Source organism: Gopherus flavomarginatus, chromosome 3 (genome assembly GCF_025201925.1).
Source record: "Gopherus flavomarginatus isolate rGopFla2 chromosome 3, rGopFla2.mat.asm, whole genome shotgun sequence".
Classification (NCBI taxonomy): domain Eukaryota; kingdom Metazoa; phylum Chordata; order Testudines; family Testudinidae; genus Gopherus; species Gopherus flavomarginatus.
Genome location: NC_066619.1, coordinates 73,635,484 through 73,651,308, shown reverse-complemented (window position 1 = coordinate 73,651,308; position 15,825 = coordinate 73,635,484). Strand labels below are relative to the sequence as shown.

General features: G+C 41.3%; 1 protein-coding gene across 2 annotated transcripts in view; it reads left to right on the top strand.

Annotated features, from left to right (window-relative positions):
- PGGT1B (protein geranylgeranyltransferase type I subunit beta) overlaps window positions 1-15,825 on the top strand; it is a 65,154-nt gene that overhangs the window by 25,887 nt on the left and 23,442 nt on the right. For both annotated transcript variants that reach the window (XM_050945914.1, XM_050945915.1), the window contains 2 exons: window positions 6,029-6,096; window positions 13,881-14,032. In XM_050945914.1, coding sequence (XP_050801871.1) covers window positions 6,029-6,096; window positions 13,881-14,032 — 220 coding nt within the window. The remainder of the gene's footprint in view (window positions 1-6,028; window positions 6,097-13,880; window positions 14,033-15,825) is intronic.

Genomic DNA, 15,825 nt, shown 5'->3' with positions numbered 1-15,825 from the left:
GAACTTGAATTTATATGCAAACTAGATGCCATTAATTGAGGCTTAAGTAGAGACTGGGAATGGCTGAGCCATTACACACATTGAATCTATTTCCCCATGTTAAGTATCTCACCTTCTTGTCAAACAGTCTGAAATGGACTATCTTGATTATCACTACAAAAGTTTTTTTTCTCCTGCTGGCAATGGCTCATTTTAATTAACCTCTTTGAGTTGGTAGGGTAACACCCACCTTTTCATGTTCTCTGTATGTGTATATATATCCTCACTATGTTCCAGTCTGTTCATCTGATGAAGTAGGCTGTAGCCCATGAAAGCTTATGCTCAAATAAATTTGTTAGCCTCTAAGGTGCCACAAGTGCTCCTGTTCTTTTGGTGGATACAGAGGAACACAGCTGCTGCTCTGAAACCTGTATTTCTCATGCTGCTTAATAAAGAGTAAATAGTGTTTAGAATCCAAGGCAAAACCTGTATCTGTTTTGCTTTTACTGTCACATGCCCCCAGGGGCTAGGCAGTTGGACCATGTTGTCTCCGTTCTTAGGAGAGGGTGCTAAACCAAGCCTGTACCCCAAGTGTGTGTCTAGATACCTCAAGTCAGAGGCAGTGCCTGGACTCTGTTCAGATTCAGGAGGCTTAAAGAGCACTCAGAGCCCTGTGAGATGGGCTCCAAACACAACAGCCTAGGGAGCATCCAGCCAGAAGGAAAGCTCTGCCAGTGCTCTGTCTGTATGTAACAGACGTATAAATATTTTGGTCTGACTTGTTCATGCCAGAATTGCCCAGCTAAAAGTTAGTTGTTTTCACTTCCTCTTTATCACTTCCTCTGTCAGCTTAAAACCTTCTATTTTTATACTCTGGAACTGCCACTTGGAGTATGAGCTATGCAACTCTTGGAAGCATCCACATATTGGCATGAAATACAAATAGCCCTTTTACTTAGCATGACAAGATGTCTCCCTTTGGAGTTCCTTAGTCACTAGAGTGCTGTGCTCCCTTCCCATGGAGTGAGGGCATTACCTCTAAGCTGCTAGCCAGGAAATACCAAAACTCTTGACTAGTATATTGGTCTAGTTGACCAGAAGACTCACTAAAATAAATATCCAAAAATAAGTTAGTCTAGTAGCAACTGTGAGGTGTGGGGTTTTTTTGTCATTTTTTTAATTTAAAATTAGCTACTGGGTTCAGGATTCTGTTTCTGACATCAAACACCAAAATAATGCAGGAAAGGAATCCATGAACTGCATTCTCTGACAGGTAAAAGTACTGAAAGGAAGTTAAAAATTGGAATATCTAAAAATGAATTTATTTTTAAAACCACATCTTCTTTGTTGTAGTTGTCGCAGTTCCCTTGCTAAGTGCATCACTGGCCCCTCCAGGGCTCTTTAAGTGCAGCTCCATTCAGGTCTCTGACATCCAGCTGTCTCAGGCTGGAATCTCTCCATCTTCCCACTCTCAGACTGGGACCAAGGCTGTGAGTTAATCATAGAAGTGTAGGATTGGGAGGGACCTTGAGAGGTCATCTAGTAATGTTCATTACTTGCCCCTCTGGAAGCAAAGATCAGTAGTATCCAGTGACCAGAGAGCCTTCTTAAAGCCAAGTATTTATTTAGAATCTCAAAGGGAAATGGTCTTTAAAACAATAAACAGATTGTAAGTATGTCTAGCTAGCTTCTTCAAGGCTTATCCCCTGGAATTTTGGGAAGGGTTCAACTGCTGCTGACATTCACACAGGACCTTTCTCTCTTCCATCTTGATTGTTTTGTTCCTGGAAAAAACAGTTCACAATGCATCCCCTTCTCTCCAAAAAGTCCTTTTAACTCTGTGGTGTCTCTTGAATCTCTAGGCTCCCAACTTTGGCAAAACAGCTGTGTAACGTTGGGCTGGGGGTAGGCCATTGCCCTGTAATTGCTCCTCCAAGTGTGCATTTGGAGGGAGCTGTTGCATTGCATTCCTGTTTGTTTTTGCAACAGTTACCTATTAAGTTAAATCCGCATATTCTTTTGGGGAAGTCTAATAATGCAATACACAGTAACGTCACCTCACTGACCAGGCCACATACAATATTTATAAAATTACATGTTAGTATTTTTAGATGATTGCATTGTCACTCCATGTTTGCCACGGTACTGCATACAGAAGAAAAGGTAGATGCTGGGGTTGGATCATCTCCTTTAACTATTGGAACTTGTATTCAGTTTAACTGCAAAACAGCCCTAGTCACAGCACATTCATAGATGCAACAAGCAACATTACTATATTTCTTTCTAACTATAAAGGAAGAAAAGTGTCCCATAATCATAAACCTGAGACTGTTCAATGAGCAAGATTTTGAAATATATTTGTAACTGAAGTCTAAACGTTTGTTACTATTTTAGTTTAAGTATTTTTTTCCTTAAAAATTGGCCAACCAGTGATTCTGATTGTGTCAGTCAGACAGCTGATCCTATTTAATTTTAGAAAAAATGACATGGAACCCTCAGAGTACCAAGTTATGCTGTAGCCAATTTCTGTACATAAACTTACTCAATTTCTTAACATAAAATTACTCTACGTAAATTTCATAAACTTTGAGAAGGTTTTTGATAGCATTCACAGGAGCAACCGATGGCTCATTCTATGGGCATATGGAATCCCTCTCCCTATAATCAAGGAGCTTTTATTTCAACTTTACATGCAGTGTTGATCACAGTGAGCTCAGTTTTAAAGTCAAAACAGAAATACATCAGTGGTGTCATGTCTGCAATCCTCTTCAACACTGCTATCAACTGAGTAATGCAGCATGCAACAGAAGACATGCCAAGAAGCCAGAGCCATTCTTAGGCATACCCAGCATACGGGGTTGCATAGGACACCTGAAAATTTGGGGCATCCCTGGACATTAGTGTCCACCGTCCTGCCTCTTTCTATCTCTGTTCTGACCCTTCCTCCAGGCTTCCAGAGCTAGCTGCTGAAGTCTGGTGACCATTACTCTGGAGGAGCTCTAGTATAAAATCCTTTGTTCTGCCTAAAATCTTTGGAAACATGTTTTTTAAAGTTGGTGAAATTTCATAATGTCTATTGTTATGGAGATCACACAAAGTAAATGTATTCCCTTTTTTCTAAAAGCAATGAACCTCGTTATGAACACACTGAACGTCTGACTGATTTAAAATGTCTTTCAGTGAGTTAAATATGTAATAATCTGGAATGATTTTATGAAGGTTTAAGAGTACATTTAAAATATAAAATCAGCTTAGAAATACGGATTAAGAAAATGTAAAACAGAGAAGAGCTGACTTCCCCTTACTACAAAGTTTTTTGTAAACAAATCTCTGACAAACTTCAGCATGTATCAAAAAAAACTGACTTTTTATTTTCAAGTTGAGTTCTTTTAGTTAGGTACCTTCTGCATGTCCATTCTTCACCTTCTGGCATGCAGTGGAAAACATGCTTCATTTTCTTTAGAAAGAAATTGCAGAAGAGTGGGGGTTTCTTTTTTTTTTTTTTTTTTTTTTTTTCCAAACGTCATTTGCTTCGTTTTGGGTTCAGGGATTTTGCTGGAAGGGGGCGATCAGGGAGAGAAGGGAGACAGTGGAGAGAGAGCAAGGCCTGGGCGGAACAGGGGTGGAGTATGGGCGGGGCCACTGGCAGGCTGGGGAGCTTCCCCAAGTGACAGCTTCACCCCACTGCCCATGACAGCAGGTAAGAGCAGGTTGGCTCCCGCACCCCCAGTGCACACTGCAGTCTCCTTATTCAGGGGCGTATTCACAGAGCTGAATGCATTGGTGCCGCGCATTCTGCATGAGGGAGAGGGTACGGGGCTCTCTGCTGGGAACTGTGACTCTCTGCCACCATGAGGCAGGCAGGGTGGTTCACTATCCTTTGCTGCCTCGTCCCTCCCTCCCCACTCCACCCCTGGGCTGCCATCAGGCATGGGAGCACCAGTTTAATAATACTGCGTAGGGCCCCATAAATCCTAAAGACGACCCTGCAAGAGGCATTAAATAGACACACTTCTCGCCCCTTGAAGACCTGGGCTTCGCAGATGATCTCGCTCTCCTATCACATATCCAACACCATATACAAGAAAAAACAACTCGACTCAACGTATTCAACCAGCAAATTGGACTGAAAATCAACCACAGTAAGACAGATATCGTGACCTTTAATATTGCCTCACCATCACCAATACAGGTAGAGGATTGTTCTTACCAGTGTAGAAACATTCACATACTTGGGCAGCACCATTAGCCAGCACAGTGGAACAAACCGGGACATCCGGAACAAAATCAGTAAAGCCAGGAACACCTTAAGGAGCTTAAATACAGTCTGGAAATCATTCACATACAAAACCAAACTCAAGATTTATCAGAGCTGCCTATTTTCAACATTACTTTATAGTGCAGAATGCTGGGGAATGAGAACATATGACATGTCCAAACTGACTTCATTCCATACAACTTGCCTCAGAAAAATCCTCTATCTTTTGGCCCAGAACAATCTCAAACCAAGATCTATTGACACAGTGCAGCTAAAAGGATCTGAGCACCATTGTTACCAGGAGGTGTTGGAGATGGATTGGTCATGTGCTTTGTATGGAAACTGATTCCATCACCTGAGTAGCAATAAGATGGACACCTGAAGACAAGCAAAAATGAGGCTGCCTGCAAACAACATGGCGAAGAGCTGTGGAAACCAAGCTGAAAAACCTGTGGCACAGCTGGGGAACCATTGTCAGAAACAGTCAGGAGTGGAGGAGTTTTTTGCCACTGCCTTAAATGCCAGAGGCATAATGGGAACAATGATCTTATGTCATTAACCATGTCCTCATTCTCTTCCCTCATTGTTTCATACTTGTTGCCTGGTGTAAAATTGGATTGTGGAACTCTCTTTTTTTGGGCTGGGGAGACTCTTGCTACTTGCTTATACAGCCCTAGCACAATGGGGCTTTCACTGCAGTGCTGAGAAACCTGATCCTAGGGACCTTTTTGTTAGAGAAACTTGCATCAGTGTAGTTACTGGTAAGTTTTCTACTGTAGACAGGACACACAGATATAAAGTGGGGCCTTAAGTGGTAAATCACACCAGTGTAAGATGCCTCTGTATCTGTGCACAGTTCATCTGTATTCGATTCTTATGGCTTGCTGTGTGACTACATTGTCTAGTTAGTTTCTCTAATCCAGACAGGGGCTAGGACTTTTAGATCAGAGCTAAGGGTGTAAAAGCAAAATTAAGGGGGCTTACGAGCACCTAGTTGAATGGAATTGGAACACTAACTAGCCTTTCATCTCTGGAAGCCCTTGAGTCAAGCCAGCTATGTTACTACAGCTCAGAGAGGCATATTTGAGCTGTGTAGAGGACCTGTGCTGTGCTTGACGTTTTTGATGGTGTGTGGTATGCATCTGTATGTCCTAATTGCTCAGATATCCTGAAGATCAACACAATATAAAACCTGTGAATAAGCGTTTCAGATTTGAATGATTGCTAAGTGAGCAATTTTCTCTTTTAAAAGCTTCTCATGTTTTATAGATTTTGGAGGGGAGAGATAAGCAATGCTGTTATATCTTGTGACCTTTCAGGCTATTTTAATTTTTAGATCATATTCTGTGTGGTTTAACGTAATGAGCCTATCTACCATCATTATTAAATGGCTAAAAAATCAGTGCTCACTTAAAACCATAGTAGTTGACTCTGCTTTGGAGCTGATCTTAAACAGTCTTGGTGGATGGAAATCTAGAGGAAAACAACCTGTTTATACTATGTTTTTCCAACTAGGCAATTTCCTCTTTCAAAACCGTGGAGGAAATTTCAGCTAGCACAAAATATTTCAGTCAGGTGAAGCATCTTTGGTCCTTGGCACTAAGATCATTCTGAAAGAACTTTCTGTTCCCTGAAAAAATATGCTGAGATTGCCAATGTACTGAAAAGATAAAAGTAAGCTATGGTAGTTTTTTGAATTATGTTGAATTAACGTGTCTGGATCCTATCCAAAGAGTAGTAATTTTAAATGGCTGTTTCAACAGTAAATGAGGTTTTTTTTTCCCCTCCTAGGATCAAATTTAAATCGCTGTGGCTTCCGAGGATCTTCATATTTGGGGGTGCCATTCAATCCATCCAAGGTTAGTTGGCTCTGTGAGTGAGTGTGAGTATCCCTGTAATAACTAGTAAATGATCTTGTGGCTTCTTCAGAGCATAACTGCATAACCATGAAGTGAATCTGAAGTGAATATAGAACCAAGAACTTTTTAAAGAAATGAATATTTAATTTACATACATTTGCATAGTTTAAAAAAAATCCCCACTACACCCCCACACAGTACGGTTTCTCTGTTTACAAGTGGGCATGGCGAAATGGGTATATAGGTTGTAGATTGCCCAAACTACACAACAAATAGTCAGTGCTTGGTTTAGAAAATGGGTGTTCCTGATTGCAATCCACTGGACCTTACTGGGTAAAAATCTTCTCTGGTCCAAGAACTGCATGTGGCCCATGTCCAGAAAAAGCAGAATTCCGCATGGCAGAGGAGATACTCAGTGTTTTCAACATTTATCTTTCTGTGTTCAACCTGAGGACACCTGAATCTTTCTCAAATATGGGTGAGACCCTACTCACATCTGTTATGGGGGGGGGGTCCATGAATGGGATTGAGGACCAAGGGGATGGGAAATGTGAGGTATAGCATTTAATGATGGGGAAACTGGAAGTGAACAGAGGCTGCTGAAGACGATGGAGGTTTTGTTAGGCTTCGAAGATACGAATAGAGTGGTAAGCTGAACAGGGAGAGGCAGCAGAAGGCATGGGATCTGTGCAGCATCTGGGAGGATGGTGAAAACAGGTCAGTTGCTGCTAATATGTGGGAAATGGAATGTAGTTTCAGGCAGGAGGCAGATTCTAGCCAAGTGTCTGGATAGGGAGAGAAGAGTGGAAATAGGATCAGAGGATTTTATGAAGGTTTGAAACTGGGAGGAGAGGGTGGGCGTCTGTGCATAGGAGTTGATTGACACTGGAGCAACAATTTACCTGCTCCTTTTGCATAGCAAATCAGCCAAGGCAGCAGAGCAGTTTCCTGCGTGGGCGCACAGAGTGGCACCCCCTTTTTTGTAATTTACATCCCCAGCTTCCCTTCTACATTCAGCAAGGCTAAAGAATTGTGAAGGGGAGTTAATGCATCTCTGTATTATACCAATTATATTAAACCAATAAAAACCAGCAGGCTCTTATTAAAGGAGACAAGACATTTGTCACATGTATTGTAAATACCATAATGAAACAAAAGATAACAGTAAACAACGTTGTTTGGCTACTTATTCCTATTACTACTTATTTTTTATACACTTATATATACTCATTCGCACAATCATTCATACAAGTTCTGTATAGATGTTATAGTTACCAGCCTAAACATTGCTTGTGACAGAATACTGGCCAGGTATCCTGTACACAAGAGTGGAGCCGAGTCCGGGTCAGGTGCGCACCTGATGCTCCTGGAGGGTGGTAGCAGAACCAGAGACTCAAAGACTTATTCTTCAGAGTCCAGTTTTATAGGAATTTATCCCTATGTCAGTCCATGAGAGTTGCTTCATTCTGCTGTTGTTAAATCAATCAGCAGGTGGCTGGCTCCATGTTGTCAGATGTTTGTTTTTCCTTCCTTTGAGGTGGTGGGGTGGATTCCAGTTTGCCCTCCGGGGGTCATCTGGTTGATCCCACTTGACACCTTCTTCAGCCGACACTGAATTCTTCAGGCTGGTAACTCCCTAACCATTCATTCATTATTTAAACTAGGGCACTCATTCACATACATTCTCTATTTTAACCCCATCTATTTCACTGTCTCTTTACCTTTCGGGGTGTTACCACTTTGTGAGACTCCCTGTCTTTTATCATTCAAAAATAAAGTGAGATGAAAACTTACAGAGGGTGGGGGTCTCTATGTACTATAACAGCTACTGTTTTGGCTTACTGCGGTGATTACAAAGCAGTAATTACAGTTTTGCCTGAGGCACAGAGTCAATTGATGGCTCAGCGCGCTGAGCCAATCAACCAATTAACAGCTTACAGCGACCGTTACAAAGTAAAGTAGCGACTACGAAGTATCACTTAAAGAACGGGCACTAAGGCCATGGCTACACTTACAGTTCTGCAGCGCTGGTAGTTACAGCTGTGTTCGTACAGCTATGTAGGCCAGCGCTGCAGTGTGGCCACATTTGCAGTGCTGTTGGGAGTGGTGCATTGTGGGCAGCTATCCCAGCATTCAAGTGGCTGCAGCGTGCTTTTCAAAAGAGGGGGGTGGGGTGGAATGTGACAGGGAGCGTGAGGGAGACAGAGAGAGTGGATTTTTGGAGCTGACACTGTTCTCAGCTCCCAGCCTTGCAAGTTCTAAGGACTTGAAGATACACAGTGCCTACCTTCAATCATTTTAAAAGTTTTGACCTTTCCCCCACCTGTCTATTATTCACTAAATGCTAATTATGCACTCCTAAATAGCCGTCCGACCACATAAATAGTTGCTCAACATTACCCCTCCCCCCTTTCTCCTCAAGCAAACAGCTTTGAACATTCCAAAGCAATTCTCCTGCCTTCGCTGGCTGGAGCACAGAGCAGCTGTGTTTGTTTTTTAGCAAGTAGCTGCGGGGAGATCGGAGTTCAGCCATTCTCCTGGTTTGTTGTGGACAGGAATTCTGGAGTTGCAGCGCTGGCCGTGCTTTGCAAGTGTGGCCACATCCTAAGTTGCAGCGCTGTAACCCCCTCACCAGCGCTGCAACTCTCTAGGGTAGCCATGGCCTTAGAGTCAATTAACGTTTAAACAAGTTTTATACAAAGTATTTCTTTGAGCAGGCTTCACACAAACACAGCTGATGGTTTGCAGGTTAGAGGTTAAATCTTGGGAATTACATTTATATCTAATATAAACATTTAGTTATAAAGTATCAATTAACAATAAATCATTTCTAACAATAAATCATTTTTCATATAAACCATGTCTAATATAAACCTTCTTTAATATCCCTACATCTGCACTAGGCACTGCATTCGCAGCGTAATCTTCATTTCTTGGTTTGCTGTGGATCTTGCCCCCTTTTTATACCATAGCTCGTCTGCATCATTTTACTCTAACATTGCAATAATCAGATGAATTTGTCACCTGTTATGATTGGCATTAGCCTCAGTCATATTCCACTACATACTGAACTGTTTCACGGCCTCATGGGGAAAAAATTAGTCTCTGTAATGGTCTTACAGAAATAAATGTAGTCGAGGGTCTGTAATTTTTAAGAGTTCTTGTTAAAATCTTATTAACCTTTAAATATGTAAATAACAATCCAAAACCTGAATAAGGTTGTAAACACATCTTTGGTCTGATACTGTAAGCCAGTCCTCTTCTTCAAATCACCATATAATCAGAACTTGATGGCTATCCCACAGCACTTGTGCAACATTGAGTGAGTGGACTCATCCACCATACGGATGGCTACTAAATGACTGTATCATTCATAATATTGAAATAAAACTTTAAATCAGGCCATGAATCATTGGGCGACTCATTTATGCCCAAATCCTCTCTCCTGCACAAAGCTTGAGGAACTGGGCTTAGCAAAAAGGTGTTTGGCTGAGGTCTTTGTAGAGCACCTTGAAGATGAAGAGTGTGATAAAGTGCTAAATATTGCTACAGGGTGTTAGCATTTCACTGGTGCTTTTTTCATTTTGATGTGTCTGTTCAAACAGCACACAATTTAAGACATGAATTTTCTCTTATCAGGAAATTTGTTGCTGCCCAAAACACTGTCCTATGCTCCGTAATTTAGCTTGTAGAAAGAGGCCAGGGGCTAATGTGTGAAAGTCAGTTAATGTACATTCTTGTATTTAAAAACTATTCCTATATCAGCACTTTTTTTTTTTTTTTTTTTTTTTTTTTTTAACATCCATGCATCAGTGCATTCTCTACTGCCTTTGGTGAAAAGGAATTGGATCTGCCTTTGTTATAATTGATATTAAAAAGCCTTAAAATATTGCCAATGCGACCTTCTTTCCTTTTCAGATAAATTAAAGTGATTTAATGAAAAACTCTGGAACCCTTGCCTTGATAAATCTGGCTTTAAATGATATAGAATCATAGAAATATAGGGTTGGAAGGGGCCTCAAGAGGTTTTCTAGTCCCGTTCTGCTATGCTGAGGCAGGACTGGGCACACAAAGTGGCAGCTTCAGGGTCTGGTGGGGCTCCTTCCTCACCTCTGGCACAGAGGCAATGGTAGCTCCCGTGTCCCATCGAACTAGACTGAGGCTTCTATTCTGGATGTTGTGACCTCGCATGTTAGGTTGCGGTGTGGCTCAGGTTTGGCCCCCCACCCTGTGGTGATGGCTGAGAGGCAGCTGGGTCAAACCTGAATGGTGCTGTGATCTCATGGGCCTGGCTGCAATGCCCAGAGAGGGGATCTGGGACAGGAGCTGCTGCTGCAGGTCATTTGTGGACACAAAAAAGTCACCAGACAAATGGAAGAATTACACTGACTTTTTCAGTGTTGTATATAATTAGTGCTGGCATCTTTCCTCTTCTTCCTGGACTTGCAAAGTAAAAGAATTTAAGCATTTTGGCTATTCCTGTTTATATAATCCCATTGCATTAAAAGCTTTGGAAATTCAATTTACCTTTCAGTTTAGATGATTGACCTACTTGCATGTTATATAAGCAATTGTGAAGTATCATGGAACTTTTCCAAACTGTTTTCATCTGTTAATGGCTTACTTTAATCTATTTCTACAAGTTAGATTGTAGAACACTTGGAAAGAAATCTGGTTACCCTCCTAGTTACAAGGGACGCTATCAGGGCAATGTTTGCGCCAAATACAGGTTTTATGGGAAAAAAAAGACTTTATCTTTTAAGTCATTTATAAACTGAATATTTATTTTGATTGAGCTTGATTCTGTGGTCCTAGAGATCAGGAATTCGTGATAACTCCCCTGGGTGCATATATTTGGGGTCAGAATTCTACTTTTTTTTTTTAAATTTTAGAAGAGCATCATGGGCAGTGGGCAACTGAGAATAAAAGTAATTGAGGGAAAGGTCTATTCGATGTAAGGACATAGTGTTGCAACCTTCAGAGTTGAAGTGACTAGAATCCTTGAAACCATGTTCTAATCCCATCAGGGAGAACTCCCTCTCCAAGTTAAAGTACTATGCAGTTTGCTGATTGGTGGGTGTGTCAGAGGAGATGGCAAAAAACAACATCCTGCCTTCTCTGCCTGGGCTTTGGACCCCTCTTCCTTTACCAGTCGTCTGAGCCGTGGTAGGAAGAGCAACATGGTCCTAGGTGTGGAGTTAATGTCAGGACTGGAGACTCTTCCTCTCCGCAGACACTCTCTGGGAGTAGCTGCGGCAGAAGGACAGTGAGTGAGGTCCGCTACGACTTCCCATTCTGCACCTCTGTTCTGCCTCAGTGGAGGGATAACCTGGAAGTTGTCAGTATGATTGAAAGTAGGTTTGCTGGGCTGCAGCCAGAGAAGGAAGCCCTGGGATGTACTTGCTCTTGCTGCAGCCCCCCAAACTTGCCTATGGGGCTGCTATCAGGGAAGGAAGTGCTGGAATTTGTTGAGCCCGGGTCCTGCATGCCAGGTCAGGAAGCAACCCAGAGAGCACAAAGAGAGACATTGTGCAACTCCATGGGTCCCCAGAGCCTCCACTCCATGTGGAAAGCCCCAGCATCTGGGCTGCAGCCCTGCTGCTGCCTCCTCTCAGAGCCCACAGCACTGGGATTCCAGTGGGGGAGGGGTCGGCGGTGTCTCCCATTGGGCAAGGAGGCAGGTGCTACAGCCCGTTACCTCCTATATGGACTGTGGGTCCTTGGTCACAAGCAGGTTTGCTGCAGCCGGGGAAGGAAGGAAGGAAGCACTGGGACAATGCCAAGTCTGTGCCCCCAACACCAGGGTAGGACAGAGCACAGGGAGAGCTACTGTGCAGCCCCAGTGCTTCTTTCCTTGATTGCAGCCCTGCAATCCTGCTTACAGCCAGGGCCTTTCTTCCCTCTCCCCTCCCCTGCCCTCCCCCGCAGCCGTCCCCCAGAGTTGTTAAATGGCATGCCTCTTGGTAGAGTTCAAAGCCCTTTAACATTAAAGTCAATGGGGTGGCATCGATTCACAGTAAAATGTTGGTATAAAGCAAAAGTTGTTGATAGTAGGATTACTATTAAGCAGCATCCACTGTAGCTTATCAACTGCTTGGGGGATCCATCTAAATGAAATGTATCATAATAATAATACCTAGCTCCTACATAGTGCTTTGTCAGTAGATCTCACAGCACTTTAGTTATAAAGTTAGACCATTATCTCCATTTTACAGACAGAGGGACAGTTCATGAACTTACCTAATTCTGTTTTGAACCCAGTTAAACTTTAGGCCTTCACATCATCCCCTGGCAATGAGTTCCACAGGTTGACTATGCATTATGTGAAGTACGTATTTACATTTTGTTTTAAACCTGCTGCCTAATCGGGTGACCCTTATTTCTTTTAAGTGAAAGGATAAATAACACTTCAATGTTCACTTTTCCCATATCACTCAATTTTATAGCCCTGTATCATACCCAACCCCACCCACCCACCTAGACATGGCTTTTCTAAGATAAACAGTTTGTCTTTTTAATCTCTCCTTGTATGGAAACTGTTCCATATCCCTAATTATTTTTGTTGCCTTCTTAGTACTTTTTCCAATCCTAATACCTTTTTTCAGATGGGGTGACCAGACCCACATGCTGTATTCAAGGCATGGGCATACCATGGATTAATGTAGTGGCATTTTGATGTTTTCTGTCTTATCTATCAGTTTCCTAGCAGTTACTAACATTGTTAGCTTTTTTGACTGACACTGAGTATTGGGTGGATGTTTTCAGAGAACTATCTACAGTGACTCCAAGATCTCTTTCTTGAGTGGTAACAGCTAATTTAGTCACCATCATTTTGTGTGTATAGTTGAGATTGTTTTCCAATTTGTTTTACTTCGCATTTACAAATTGAATTTCATCTGCCATTTGGTTACCCAATTTAGTGAAATCCCTTTGTAACTCTTCAGTCAGCTTTGGACTTAACGATCTTGAGTAATTTTTTGTATTATGTGCAAACTTTGCTACCTCACCCACTTTTCCAGGTCATTTATGAATATATTGAATGGTATAGATCCTTGGGGCACACCACTAATTACCTCTCTTTTGTGAAAACTGACCATTTCTTTCTACCCTTTTGTTTCTTGTCTTTTAACCAGTTACTGATCCATGAGAGGACCTTCCCTCTTATCCCATGACTGCTGAGTTTGCTTAAATGCCTTAGGTGAGGGACCTTGTCAAAGGCTTTCTGAAAGTCCAATTCACTACACTGACTGCATCCCTTTTACCCACATGTTTGTTCATCCCCTCAAAAAATTCTAATAGACTGGTGAGGAATGCTATAAAAGCCATGCTGACTATTCCTCCAACATACTGCATTTGTCTGTCTGATGATTTCTGTAGTTTTCAGCCAGTTGCCTGGTACCAGTTGGGTGTACCAGTCTGTAATTTCCAAGATTGTCTCTAGAGCCTTTTTTAAACATGGGTGTTATATTAGCAATACTCCCTTCATCTGATACTGTGGCTGATTTAAGCAATAAGTTCCATATCACAGTTGGTAGTTCTGCAATTTCATATTTACGTTTCTTTTAAGTATTTATAAGCTTCTTGCTCCTCCGCAAAGGTGTTAGATGGAGCTATGCAATTATAGTTGCATTCAGGCATGTCTAGTCACATAAATTCCAGTTCTGCAAAATGAATGACAAAATTAACATTACCTTTTAAAATGTTGTCAGCACTTTGAATACTTAATTGTAATTAAAGAGCTTATGAAATCAAAATAAGTTAAAGTTATTTTCTTTTAATTTTAGGGTCCTGGTATATCTCATCCCTATGACAGTGGTCACATAGCAATGACATACACTGGACTATCATGCTTGGTTATTCTTGGAGATGACTTGAGTCGAGTAAATAAAGATGCCTGCTTGGCAGGACTGAGAGCTCTGCAACTGGAAGATGGAAGGTACAGGACATTGTTTATTACAGGAGACATTGGAAATTTTTGAGGAAAACCTAACCATGGAACAAAATATACACTTCACCCTCATAAAATATCTGTTATGTCTTCTCCACCTTCCAGAAGTTTGTTTGCTGTGGTTGATGTGAAAACTTTAGAATATAGGCAAGTTACCATGTACTCTATTGGGGTCTTGGTGCCTTCGAGGACTGGATGATTTCTTGGCCCAGTGCACATTCACTATTGGAAAGTTACTGGCTGACCTGGTGACATGATGGTAGTGCTTTGTCGTGCCTTTCAGGAGAGGATACTAAAGATCCCTACCATATCTGGATTCTTATTTTGCAGTCAGTAAAGATTGAACTGCATTGCATAAACTAGCATTATTGTGTTCCTCAGATCCAGGAATAGATACTGAGTTATCCTGCATGTAGTCAGGGAGAGGCAATTGATCAGCCTGCTCCCCCCTAAAAAAAAAACACTCCATACTCATCTCCTCCAAGCAGTACACTAACTTCTTCAGTCTGCCTCCAACACAGTGAGCAAATGGCATGTGGAGCATGTGTATTTCTCTGTGGTGTTGGAAGCACTAGGTCTTGCTAGAAGAAAGATTGCAGAAGTGCAATATGTGCAGTACTATGCTACAGCAAAGTTTGACTTTCTGCACAGTCTCTTCAGAATACCTTAGTCTCTAGAGGTGGAATGTGTCTTCAGTGGTAACTAACTCTGAAGTCAAAGGTCAAAAGGTTTAAATGTCATTAGGAAATATGCTTATCTGGCTGCTAATGCAATTATTCAGAGCTCTATCCATGCCAGGACCTTTGCTCCAGTTTGCAGCATCTACTGCTGGCTCTGTGCCCTGGTATCTTGTCCTGTTTAGAAGGATGCAGATGTCATTGGGACCAAAATCTTTGTGCATGTCCATTTGAAAAACTCCCACAAGTAGTTTTTATTTTAAAACATGAGAGAGTTTTATACTGCAGCAGAATATATGTCTGCGTAACCCAAAGTTGCAGCTTAGTACATAATTGTATGTAAACAGCAAGTTTGTCCAGTCTCGATGAGGAACATCAACATGAATATAGCAGAGTAAATCAGACTTTCATTTTTAATGAAATCACAAACTTCCTTACCTAATAGCTTCCCCTCAAAATGACTCTAGTTATAAATCATAATGTTTTAGCTTAGTTACTACATTAAGTGTGTACATAATATATTAAGGGTATGTATGCATTTAAAAAAAAACTTGCAATTTTTTTCAGCAATATTTGTTTCAGTACTAAAAATAGTGTTTTAACATCACCCAACCAGTGACGTGGTTGTCTCAAAGACTGATCTGCAAACAGTGCTAACCTGTTCAGTTAGTGTGATTTTTTTTTTTAACAGAACTAGTTAACCAGCACAGCCCTAATACTTCTCCTTCCTGTATAGGAATCGCTACATTGATAAAACACCTCTGTAGCAATATAACTTCATCTAAGATAAGATTGTAGCACTTTAAATTACACTAATGTGATTAAAGCTGTGCAACTTTTGTGTATAAACAAACCCTTAGCAGCTGCTGCTGTTTCAGTGATATTTTCTAGCTGAGAACATGTTACATCTAATGCATTGTAGGACTGAAAATATTGGCTTTCCTCTTAAAAAGCACTGCCTATCTGTGTAAAACTTGTTTTAAAGTAAGCACTACACTTAAACTGTTCATTTTATTTTTGAGTTAAGAATAGTTCAAGTTAAGAAGACTGTTTGTTTGTTTTTATGTTCTATGTTTTGCGATTTCCAGTTGGTCTTTAGTGGGA